Source organism: Canis lupus, chromosome 4, assembly GCF_003254725.2.
Source record: "Canis lupus dingo isolate Sandy chromosome 4, ASM325472v2, whole genome shotgun sequence".
NCBI lineage: Eukaryota > Metazoa > Chordata > Mammalia > Carnivora > Canidae > Canis > Canis lupus.
The window spans coordinates 12,476,273-12,489,425 of record NC_064246.1 but is presented as its reverse complement, the minus strand read 5'-3'; the positions used below and the strand labels follow the sequence as shown (position 1 = coordinate 12,489,425).

Below are 13,153 nucleotides of genomic sequence, written 5' to 3'. Positions count from 1 at the left end.
AGCATTAAGTAAAGTATAACAAATATCTTACTATGTTTTTCAAGGTGCTTGTCTTTTTTTACAAATGGAAATTTATTCCTGTAAAGAATTTCGAGTAAAAAATAATGATGGTATGGAGGTAGAAAGAAGAGCTAGGGATATTTTTCTACTATCCTAAGTTTTGAAAAATGTGCTTTTTTCTCATTTTTAAACTGGCAAAGATGGGCTAACAAAAATCAATAACTTCTAGTTCTACATATGTTAGTAGCAAAGTTGTCAAATTCTTAAAAGAGTATCTGCTTACTAAAGTTAAAGTCGACAGAAAATTTAAAGCTTAGCTTATTATCCACATACCATAAATACGATGGACAATAATGTTCAAAAGGGTTTTCTTTTAAGCTTATAAATACCGCAGAACCTTGGGAAAAAGCTGTCTTCAAGGCTTCCTCTTATATGTGAGACCATATGATGGTAGCCAGTCTCTTTTTGCACTAAAGGTAGACCACTGTTATATTAAATTCTGAATTATTGTCAAGTTATAGTTTATGGAATCTTTTTGGGGGGAAAATTAAGAAAATATCTAACAAGCAAAAGAAGGAAGGAAGGAAAGAAGGAAGGAAGGAAGGAGTGAGCAAGATAACCAGAAAATAATGGAAATAGTCAATAGAATTGAAAGCTTGATTTATTTTTCACATTTTAAAATCAGAATATCATTAAATTCACAAGAACTTTTCGTGGCTACATCTTAATACTTTACATTTCTTATCTTAAAAATTCATAGAGAAATTTAGGAATGTGTATATAAAGTAAATTTCACTTGTGCACATTATAAACCTCAGCTATTCTCAGTCAACCTTTCAACAAGATTCTGGTTTATAGGTGACTCTACTTACCTATAGCAATTTTAATTTACAACAAAGGCTAAGTTGGTTTTTGTCATGGACTGATGGGAAAATTAGGCTTTAGTTTTGTAGACCAATAATTCAGAAAATGTGCTTGGCTGCCTTTTTTTCCTGTCTCTCCTCTTCGTTGAACTTTTATGAAACCTCCTTTCCTCACCATGACCAGACCATTGTTGACTTCTCTCTCTGCTGAAGGAGAAAAATGTTCCCTTGGTCCACACAGCAAGAAGGTTAAACCCAGGGCATTGTTCCCTCCTTCCCCTCTGAGTAGGCTGGTAAATAAACCTCCGTGTTTCACAGCATTGTCGTGAATATTCAGAGAGCTCTTTGCAAATGGCTTTCTTCCTGTCTCTGTTGTGTATCATTCCTTCTTTCTCCTTATTTGATTTGTGGTTCTGAGTGGACCCCTATCACCAGGTTCACTAAGACCTCCATATACACCACAACCCTCTCATCGCTGTCACGTTATGACACCTGAAAACTTTCCTTGGAGTCTTTTCTACTTTACCTGCTTTTCAGATCCTATCTTTAACATCTTTTTTAGATTTCTTTCCCCCAGTGCTACTGCTCTAAAATTTAATAATAATTTCCTTCCAAAGATTAAATTTATTTTTCTTCACTGTAAATTTCATGTGAGAAAAAGTAACAATTAGAATTGGAAAGCTCTTCAAATAAGTTATAAGTGACTTAATTATAAAAATTGGTTTCTTGTGGCTTGCTGTATGCAGTCCACCACAATACAGATTTTGCATGCTAAAAGTAGAAAGATAATAAATTTGGCTGTGGAATAAGTGTATCTTGTATAACGACAGCTAACGTTGTATTGGATTGAATTCGTCTGTATATTTAAGTTACTGTATTAAAATTATCAAAATTGATAGAAATCATTTATATCTTAATTCGTATTCTGTTTTATTATAGTTTGCACTAGTCTTTTATTTCATTGTATTACATTTAATTGAACTAAACCAATAAATATATGAACATTATTCTGTAACTCATCATACATTTTCATACCTGCTATAATTTAATTCATTCCATGTGGTTTATTTTTTTTTTTTATGTACTCTAATTCATTCCAGTCAGTCCGAATGTACTGTCTTCCATAGGTTATCCTTCCCTTCAAGTGGAACTGGAAACTCCCACAGGGTTGCACTACACACCACCCACCCCTTGCCAGCAAGATGATTATTTTAGCGATATCTCTAGCATAGAGTCTCCCCTTAGAACCCCCAGTAGACTGAGTGATGGGCTAGTGCCTTCCCAGGGGAACGTAGAGCATTCAGCAGATGGACCTCCAGTTGTAACTGCAGAAGACACTTCCTTAGAAGACAGCAAACTCGAAGACTCAATGCCTTTAACAGAAATGCCTGACGCAGTGGATGTAGATGAGAGCCAGTTGGAGAATGTGTGTCTGAGTGAGTATCCTCAATACCTCGGAAGTATGGCTGGGGTCCCAAAGGATGTTAAACCAGCAGAGCCATTGAAACAGACTAGGAAAGTAGGAGTAAGCTCTGAGCAGCAAGAGAAAGGAAAATCTGGTCCTGATGAGGAGATGACGGAAGAAAAACTCAAATCTCTATTTGAGGACATTCAGCTTGAAGAAGGAGTAGAGTCTGAGGAGGTGACAGAAGAAAAAGTACAGGCTATTCTTAAACGTGTTCAGCAAGCAGAACTGGAAATGTCTTCACTTTCAGGTTGGCAGAACGAGACATCAAGTGGAAACCTAGAGTCCCCTGCTCAGGCTCGAAGAATAACTGGTGGGTTACTAGAACGGCTGGATGACAGGTATGGCTCCGTTTCAGAAAAAAAAAAAAAAACAAAGGTTACATGTTTGCTTTAAATACCTGCTTTTTAGCAATTACTCTTTTTCTAAATCACCATTCCAGCTTGGGGATAATACCTGCCTTAAAGGTTGGTACATTGCCTGCTAATCTGGAGGAGAGAAGGTTACATGAAACGCAAATCCAATTCTTAAAACTACTGACAGTGGGCTGGGGGGCGGGGGCAGAGGCAGGGGCACCTCGGCGGTTCAGTCAGTTAAGTTCAGCTCAAGTCTTGACAATCATGACTGTGAGTTCAAGCCCTGTGTTGGGCTCCACATTGGGTGTGAGGCCTACTTCAAAACAAAACAAAACAAAACAAAACAACTGCTGATGGCCTGAAGTAAAATGCAAACAGTTTTACGTGCAGGCCAGAGACGTATATGTTTACTTTGGAAGGCTGCTCTTTCTAGCTTATTACTTGTATTATTCTTTTCACAAAGCCAGTAAGTAATGTGCTTTCAACATAATGTAATACATAAAACTCCACGTCTTTTAGAAATATGAGCATTTCTATTATTTTCTGACTTCAAGCATAATATGCTTATTATGCAAAAACTTTAAAACAGATTTAAAAAGTCAAAACCCCATCATCTGGCAATAACCACCACTAAAATTTCGGTGGATTTCTTTTACATCATGTTTTTCTAAATGTCTTTATGTAGAAAATGCGGAGAAGCAGAGTCATCAGACCTCCTTCCATACTAAGAAAACACTTAACATTGTATATCCTTTCTTCCTACATGAACACTTTATGTAATGTGCAATGTTGCATAATGTAATTCCTCACCACAAATAATATTGCCATGATGGAAATTTGATGAAAACCAAAATAATTCTATAATCATGAATCTGGTTCTTTTTTACGCTGGACTTACTCTAGGAAAGTGAGAACCTAGCATCCTTCAGGCATTAGTTCAAATCCCACCAGTATTAGCTTTGCGCTCTGTGACTTTGGATGAATTTCTAAGCTCTAAAAATGTCACTCTAATCAGCTTTAAAAATCAGAGTACTACTACTTTCCTCAAACAGGTTTACAGATTGAAAAAGAAAGCCTATACAACGACTACCAAATGACTGGTACAAATAGTCTCTCAGTAATAGCTGGCATTATTTTTATTTATGCATATATCAAACTGAAATGTAATTTATTTCTGTGGCAACTGGTGATAACCTCAGGTTTTTTTGCATCCAACTTAAGTTTCTTCCATAACCATATTTAATATTTTCATATTGTAGATAAGCTGCTTGCTCAATAAAAAATCCCAAAGAGGGAATTTATAACATTTTGCAAAAAGGACTCTACAAAATTCCTTTTGAAGAATGATAAGACCAAAGAATTCTGTGGTCAGCCTGTCAAACAGGCTGTTGCAAAAGCAACAAATATTGTCTATTTTGTTCTGTTGTCTATTGTACTAATTTTGATGTTTGGGTTCTAATACAGTCACATAGTCTATAGTTGCATAGTGGGAAATAGATACATTTAGGTCATGGCATCATCACATTGTGCCATTTGTTCCGACACATATGGAATAGGGTGTGCTGTTGATGGGGACTTTTTATGTACAATCAGAATTTGATGTATAAGAATAAACACATACTTACAGACATACATACATACATGATATATATATATGTATACATACAAACACATATATCATATAGAACCTTGTGCCAGTTATTGCCTTCAGAATTCTACAGGTAATAAGCAAAGACACTAAAAACAATGCACAAGCTAGAAAATAAAAGTCTATACTGATACCAGTAAAAATCAGAAATCAATTTAAAAGAAAGTGTTGGAAGAGAGAGATTGTTAACAGTTACTTGAAAATGGTCCTCCCAGGACATAGACGCAACGGGTGAACACTAACACCCACTCACCAGCAGAAGTCAGCAGGGGTCAGCAGTGGGGAAAGATGAAACTTTAGGGTGTTTCGGTTGCAAAATCAGGATGGCAGGATTCACAACTGGAAACCCATCCAAAGAGTGGAACGTGGGGTTTTGGGGGATGCCAGAGCTCTCATCACAGGATTTCACTGGCAATGTTAAAGCCTTTTGCAACATCCCCCTCTTTTTTTTAGATTGGTGGGTCTAGAACTCCGCGTATGTCCATGAACCTCTCAGAATGACTTTTTAAAATCTCGAATCCAAGTTGCTATAGCAGTGCAATTAAACAAAATTAAACAAAATTAAATAAAATATACAAAACAAAATTAGAAACAGGGACAGCATAGCTAGGCAGGTTGGGAATTAGAATGTGAGGGAAGCCTGAAGCCTTGGGTAGCACCTCCTCACCCCCAAAACCAAACCTATGTTAGCCCCTCACACATCATATTTTTCATACCTTTCTATTTCATGCCTTCAAAATTGATTCAAAACATGGTTGTTAAAAATTTAGAGCTTCTGAAGCCCATTTTTAGTCATATATTACCATTGTAAATTTCCACATTTTATCTTTTGCAGCCCTGATCAGTGTCGAGATTCTATTACCTCATATCTTAAAGGAGAACCTGGAAAATTTGAAGCAAACGGAAGCCATCCAGAAGTCACTCCAGAAACAAAGACAAAATCCTACTTTCCAGAATCCCAAAATGATGTAGGGAAACAGAGTGCTAAGGAAACTCTGAAACCAAAAATACATGCATCTGGTCGTGTGGAAGAACCAGCATCATCGTTAGCAGTCTATCAGAAAGCTCTAGAAGAAACCAGCAAGTTCGTAATAGAAGAGCCTAAACCCTGTGTGCCTGTCAGTATGAAAAAGATGAGTAGGACTCCTCCTGCAGATGGCAAACCAAGGCTTAACCTTCATGAAGAAGAGGGGTCCAGTGGGTCTGAGCAAAAGGTATGCAGTTCAGTTACCTGATACACTTGTCATTTCAACCAAGAGTACTGATGCTTCACTTCCTTTGATTAACCTTGTTAACACTGGGCCCAAGGCTCTTTACTGTTTCCAGATTATCAGTGCCAACACTAATGGTGGGGGTGAAGAAAGGATTAGGTAAAACACATGCTATTTGATCATATTTTCATTCACTGAGTGGGAAAAAGGAATAAGCATCTCTTCAGCCATTTTTCAGGGGAAAAAAAAGAACCAAAGAGGTGTTCTTGTCCAGATGCTTAAGGTCCAGTGTTAATTTTGTCTAGGATTTGGGTTTCCTAACTCCCAACCCAGTCAGTCTTCCTTCTTATGGAAATAGGATAATTATTCTGACCTTTTCTAGGTCTTCTGCATAATTTAAAGTGTTTATAGCATGTGACCCATCTAAGATTTCTGCCCTATAAGATCTGTTGCCTGAAAGTGTGTTTTAAAACTTAAAGAAACCCAATGCCCAAGCCTGAAATGAGGTGGGTATGTTATTACTGTTGGTTGACAACATTTAGAAATTTGAAGTGAGGTGTATCATTTTAATAATTTTTATATCTAAGTTAATAATTATCTGAATATTTGCTTTTAATCATTTTAAAACTTTACTGTCATAGAATTATTTGCTTGGACTTTGTACTTAAAACATGTTTTTGTGGTACCATCTCATAGATTTTTTTCCCCTTCTTTGAGGTTTACTGCTTTTAGCTATTAAAAAATTTGGAACTGAAATTATAACTCATAATTGGATATAAGAAAATAGAAGTTCCATTTCCTGCAGCTTTTTACTTCTTTTTGCTCTCTCAGTTCTGTATTTTCCTGGACCATGCAGTAGGCATAGATTCTGAGATGTGGACATTTTTGGAATAGTAGCACTTACAGTTTTCCCTAAAACATCCAGTGTGCTTCAGATCTACTGCAGTGCTTGGGATAGAAAAAATACAAGTCTTTTGAAAAATAGTGAGTCCATGATTAAGTTGTGGTTTACAAAAACTTTAATAGTAAACTCTCAGTCACTCAAGACCTAATGATCAGCTTATCAACTCATCATATCCTTTCCTTTTCCCTTCTACAGGCTATCTTTTGACCATTTTCCTGCGTGTTAGGAGGGAAAGTGAGAGGAAGTAAAATTTTCAGGCCTTCCTTTCACTCCCCAACAAATGGGTTTTGAATATTGATTTCTTCTGGTTAATTCCTAGTATATTTAAGCAGTATGACCTTCGATGTTCCCTTTTAAAATGAGTCCACAAAATACTGAAGGAAGCAGTAACATAGTGATGGCTTAACTATGAAAGTTTATTCTGTAAAAGCCTTTTAAAAATCCGTAGAGAAGTTATGAAATTAAATGACCATCTGAATATAAATAGGCACTTGTGTGTGTGTGTATATAGGTGCAGACACATTGGCCACTGGGGAACCAGGGAGAAGGCAAAAGAAGGTTTGAAATGAAAGTTTTAACCCTGAATGGAGACTCAGCTGAGTTCATCAGTACTAGGACATAATTACTATTAGAAAATCTTTTCAAATGCCTTACGAGATTATGCTTTTGGTATTGGTTACTGGCCCTCCTCTACTGCCTAAGTTTTCATGAGCATCAAAGTTCTTAATGGAGTTAAGGTTCCTGAGAGCTATGAACCTGACCTCTCAGGAAATCCAAAAATCTTTAGGACGTGTCCTTTGTGGCGAGACCATAGGTCAGGAGTAGCAACCAACTAGGTCATCTGATGTATGAGCTCAAAAAACAGCCCCCTTTTTGTTCCCTAAAAAATCAGGTCAAAAGTCCGGGTTCGGCTCTTACAAGGATGACTGCCTGCTGTTACAAGGTAAACTTCTGCTATCTTCCACCTCTTTCCTTGCAGCGACCCATGGCAAGAAGCACTGAAAAAAAAAAAAAAATCCCTTTTGGTCTCCTCGTTACCCTCTTTGCCAATTCTAGAAAATTCTCTAACAGGAATCCTGATCGAGATTCTACTACCACCTTCTCTCTACCCTTCACCTTCGGATTAGCAGAGACTTGAGGCAGAAAGTGGCAACTAAACCATTGGCCAAATGCCCACTTCTTCTTTATGTAAGGGACTAATCTCAGATGATTCTTGATAGGATTATAATTAACTTCTTGGTCTGATAGTGTTTGCATTAACATATGTTACCCAAGTGAAAACCTTTCCCCAGTTTATGAATCTGTGTATGAATAATTCAGATTGAATTTTCTATTTTGCCTCATCTATTGATCCCTGTATGCTGATTGGCATTTCTTTTTTTTTTCACAGTATGAATCCCTCTTACTCTTTCTGACTTTTTGAGCTACTTCAGTGCCTCCTTTCACAATACTGGCATCATTGTATGTTTTCTGAATTACAGCCTTTTCTAAAGCATTTTAAAATTAATAGGGAACTTAGCAGCCAATATCTTTGCAAGGAACAAGACACTTGAAAACTCTTTCCTTTTGACACCATATTATTCAGCAGGGCACTTTGTTCAGACAAAACTTCTTACACAGTTAAGGTAGATATTACTATAATATTTAAATGTATTTGTTCAGTGTAGCTTGGGTGAAAAATGTCCTACATTATTATCTATTTGACAAACATTTCAAAAATCACTTTAGCTAACACTTGTACCTCCTGTAACAATTTTACCTCCCCTCCTATTTTTACCAACACTTCCACTTATTTTGCCAATGAATAGTAACTGTAGTTTCTAGAATATATCAGATTTGGGGCAACTAGCAAATTTAGAAAATAAAATACCAGAATAATTTTCAGAATTCCTCCATTAAAATTGAGAGATAAAATCATTTAGTAAGTAGTCTCCATCATGGCACTTAAGTAAAACTGGAGATATTGAACTATGTGGTAGTTTCTCATCCTTATTGCCTAAAAATTAATATTTTGTGTGATTCCTGTATTCTTGTCTATACCATATTCTTGTCTGTCAGATGTTTTTTCTGTCCTAATTTCATATCAGTTCTTTAAAATAAGACTAAGCTTTCACATGTTTTACATTATTCCTTCATTCGTTTGCATAAACTCTTACTGAGCACCAATTGTGTGTTAGGTGCCAATTATGCTGCTAAAAATCTCCTGATGTAAATATATGCAACAAACTCTAGAAAAAAGTAAAAAATTTACCTCAGTAAAGTTCAAAGTAGGTTTGGTAAAGTTGTCAAATTGGACCAAAGTTTCCTAAAAATCAGAAATACTATGCCTCTTTCTGTAGATCAAGTGAGGCATGGCCTAAACTCTAAGGTTATGCATTCAGGTCACATGGATGGAGATTAAAAACAAGTTTTAAATGAATATCTTCATTTAAAGTGTTTCTTCAAACAATTAGTAGCGAGTAGTTTCAGATACCAAAATGTCTCTTATAATTACTTTGATTTATTATTTAATTACATTGATCTTTACCACATATGTGCATATAAAGATCAATGTAATTAAGTACATGTATTAATACACACACATATATACATACATATACAGACTAATTTCATCTAGAATCCTGCTCAGAATTTCCTTCCACGTCAATTTTTTTTTTAAGATTCTCACAAATACATATCACGACTTTCCTTAGCAGGGAAAACCAGCAAGTGAAAGTAATTCTTTTTTGATTTCCCTTCTCAGAATGTCTTTTATTTTAAATGTGATGGTAAAATTATACTAAAAAAATGCATTTATCAGGACTTGAAAGACAGTGAGAGTGATTCAAGCTCAGAGGAAGAACGGAGAGTCACTACCCGAGTTATTCGCCGGCGTTTGATTATAAAGGTATCCTGTCGCTGGATCGCGATGGGGCATTGCTGTGTCAGAAAGTCCTTCCCTGTGGTCTTGAAAATTCAGCATGCTTGACAACTAGGCAGCCCTATGTATGTTTTTTTTTTTCTTTTTTGTACATTTGAAAGCTTGTAAGAGCAACCACAAGAGGAGAAGGTCATGTTGCATGTAGTGAGTATTCTGTCAAGGCCTGTGTTTGACATGTGGCAGCTGTAATTTTGTCTGAGAATTCTTGGCATTTGTATCCTGCTTTCTCTGAAGAAGTATCCTGTGTGAACTAAGATTTTTATCTTGGTGAGAGAATAGTTCCTATCAAATGAAATGTTCAGTTGAAACCTCAGAGGCCACCGTGAGGTATAAGGTCAAATGGAGAAGGACAATGAAATAATGAAAAGCCTTACTCCTCCGTCTCAAATACTTACTGCCTGAACAGATCTTGAGTAAAAGCTACTTCTTTATTACCAATCAGTGGCTGAGAATTTGGAGTTATAGCCTGGCATGGATGTATGTGACATAAACAAAATCAGGCAAAATCCTCTGAAAAAGGCTTTTTACTTGACTAGCATACAGAAAATTAGGCTTTTTAAGTATAGGAAGCAGTTTTTACTGGAAGTGAAAAATATTATTCGCCCCTGTTGCAGCACAGTTGAACACTATGAATAAGGGGGAACCTTCATTTCCCCCACAAAGGCCTTTTGAAGCAATGACTTTATGTCTGGTGAGGTCCAGCAGAACACTTCCCACAGTCCGCTGCTTGTCTTCATTGCTCTACTCTGTCTTTAGAGAGAGATTTCTTGATGTTACAGTAATTGACTGCAGAAACTAGGAAGCCATTTTCAACACGCAGTCCTTTGAATGTGATCCAAATAACTTGAGGCTCCTTGGTTGACAGCTCTGGAGAGAAAGAAAGGAAGGGAAATATCTACTGAAAACCATTTATCAAATTTATCATCCCTTTCCAATGTTTCAGGAGACCCACTGGAGAGTAGAGAAGTTGGCTTAGGTCTCTAAAACTATTTAATCTTGCTGCTTGTACTTTTCACATAGATCAGATGAAAGAAGAGAAGAATATCTGCCAACTCTGCTCTAGTATAGGTTCTCCAAGACTCTGGAAGCATTAGAGAAGAAAGCCAGTCCTTGTCTAAATCTTAAACTATCCCCAAATCAATCTTGAACTCAATAGACAGCTATCAAAAAAAAAAAAAAAAAGAATCACTTCTTTGGCAATTCCATATAGGCAAGCCAGATTACTTACTGGTATCCAGCATATTTGCAAGTATTCGTTCTGCTTATAAAATCCTCATAATCAGTCACTTCCCACACATTCCCTGGGATTAGGGGAAGGAAATACTTAATACAGGTTTTCTGAAGGAGTTAAAGATACACTCTTTGCTCAGGCAGGCTTTGCCCTTTCCAGAATTAATGTCTTCACAAAATGATATTTTAAAGTGAAACATCCAGAAAAAGCACACCAGACATATTGTCTTGTAACTTTTTATGCTTAACATACTGATGTTGCATCCAAATCCACCTCACTCCTTATAAAAGCTGCTCATTATATAAGTTGACACTCCTCTATATAGGGCAGAAGAAAATAAACAATCCTGCCAAAAATTGAAAGGAAGTCGATAAAGAAGTTTTACTCTGAAGAATAAAAACACAAAACCCATCAAATCGATGAGGGTTATTTCTCTTGGTTTTCTAGAATTCTAGACATGCATTAGCAAGTTAGCCTTTAAGTAATTTTGTCAGAATGTGTTATTTATATATTTGAACTTAATATATAATTATGTGTAATATATAAAAAAATTTTAAAGATGTTATTTATTCATTCATGAGATAGAGAGAGAGGCAGAGACACAGGCAGAGGGAGAAGCAGGCTCCACGCAGGCAGCCTGACACGGGACTCGATCCCGTGTCTCCAGGATCACGCCCTGGGCTGAAGGTGGCGCTAAACTGCTGAGCCACCCGGGCTGCCCCCAGAGCATGGCTTTTATAAGTAGAGAGAGCATTGTATAAACAATAGAATCACTCAAACAAACTTGGAGAAACCCGAAAGCTAGAAAAAGTAGCTATAATTATAATTGAAAGCTATAAGTATAATAAAAATCATTATAAATTACATATATAAGAATCTTTCTGGTTACTCTCTTTCTGTTCAGAAAGGATCCTGACCTCTAGCTGTCCAGTGCCTTCTACCTGCTTTTTCCTCAATGCTAAGTTCTTTCTCTCCTAGAACAAATTATAAAGGAATAACTTTGCCTAGACCAAATTAGGCACTTGGCCATTTCAACTTTTCCAGTGGCAGGGAGCGGGGCAGCCATGAGCTGTCTCTCCTGGAAATTATCTCTTGGGACTGGAATGCTGAGAATTTGGCCTTCCTCATGGAAGCTGTCCAGCCTTGGGTGGACCAGATATTTACACTGTTTGCCATACTAATCCCTCTAGAGCTTAGGATCTCAGAACTGAAAGCTATTTTGGGGTGGTTCTGTCCCTTGCAGAGCGAGCTTGGTTGCACAGTGTCCGTGCCGGCAAGAGGTGTACTCAGGGCTTCTCAACTGCAAGTCTAGGCTAATCTGTCTTATTTGCCATTCAGTGTTGTACCACTGATGGAGTGAAAGTATTTTATGATTTTCCTCATCAATTTCCTATGCAAGTTCATCCATTGTTTATGAAGTTAATTTTCTTATTTTTGTTTTTTTTACATTTACTATTTTCAAGTCCCTAAAGAATGAGTCAAGTGAACAAACTCTTCTACTTGTGTGGGGATTTTTAGATTTTATAAGCACATCTATTTATTTCTATATAATTTGATAATATTACAGTGGTTTCAATGCTTAGAAGCAGCTTAAGTAAATTAACCAGTCCTACGAGCTTGTTTAGAGTATTTGTTTAGCAAAGTCAGTGATTAAAAGGTAAAAACTTAAACTCACACCGCAAGCTATTATAAAGTTTGGTTAGGTCCAAATAACTGAATTTTTATTTATAATTCAACTGTATTTTTATTTCTACTTTTGAACTTTTTTACTGACTTAGGAATTATGAGTTTACATATGTTTTCCCCCAAATCAAGCAATGAAAAGTATATAAAGTTTGATCTACTCATTCCATTTCCCTGAGGTAACCACTGCTCATGAGTTTCAAATTAATTATGTACATAATATTTTTATGTAAATATATTGAAATGTATATAAAATGTACATATACATTATGTATACGTATATACACATCCCCAAATATAAAATGTACATGTACGTTAAGTACATGCTTACACACATTCCCAGCAAATAGGTTTCTCAGAATATAAAAATGGGTTATGCTATCACATACTGCTTAGTAACTTGCTAAGTTATATATGTCCCAAATGTGATATCCATTCCATTTGGGGAGAAAGTTTAAGTCAAAGCAAATTGGTACATCATACTATTATTCCTTCCTTTTATTCAAGGACGGAGGAATAAAAATTATGAAATGCAATGCTTACAGCAGAGGTTCAAAGGGAAAAAACAGCCTCTGTGCATTAAGGTGGCCACCAGGGATGATACTGCGACACCATATGTGCTGTAATTTTCCTTTGAAATAGGAAAGAAAAAAGTAGGGGGGAAGTGTTGCCAAAAATAATGCCATCAACAAGACCTGGGGGAAAGTTTTGCTTAGTTGGAAGTACAAACTGTTTTCTAGAACTTTAGGAACTAATTAGAGATTATTCTCTGTCATTAAAGGAAGGCTCTAAAAAGACCTCTCCTTGGTAATACTTGGTCTCTTAATATATTTGACAGAATTAGAGATGGATGATTTTTTTTAAAACATGTT

The 13,153-nt window shown here is 36.3% G+C and overlaps 1 protein-coding gene across 14 annotated transcripts in view; it reads left to right on the top strand.

Annotated features, from left to right (window-relative positions):
* Nucleotides 1-13,153, top strand: part of ANK3 (ankyrin 3) — a 673,376-nt gene that overhangs the window by 642,188 nt on the left and 18,035 nt on the right. For 7 of the 14 annotated variants that reach the window (XM_049108953.1, XM_035715395.2, XM_035715390.2 and 4 more), the window contains 4 exons: nt 2,579-2,669; nt 5,168-5,546; nt 7,340-7,390; nt 9,248-9,334. In XM_049108953.1, coding sequence (XP_048964910.1) covers nt 2,579-2,669; nt 5,168-5,546; nt 7,340-7,390; nt 9,248-9,334 — 608 coding nt within the window. Of the gene's footprint in view, nt 1-1,990; nt 2,670-5,167; nt 5,547-7,339; nt 7,391-9,247; nt 9,335-13,153 lie in introns of all 14 variants that reach the window. The other 7 variants (XM_049108959.1, XM_035715406.2, XM_025435278.3 and 4 more) reach the window with 4 other exon arrangements.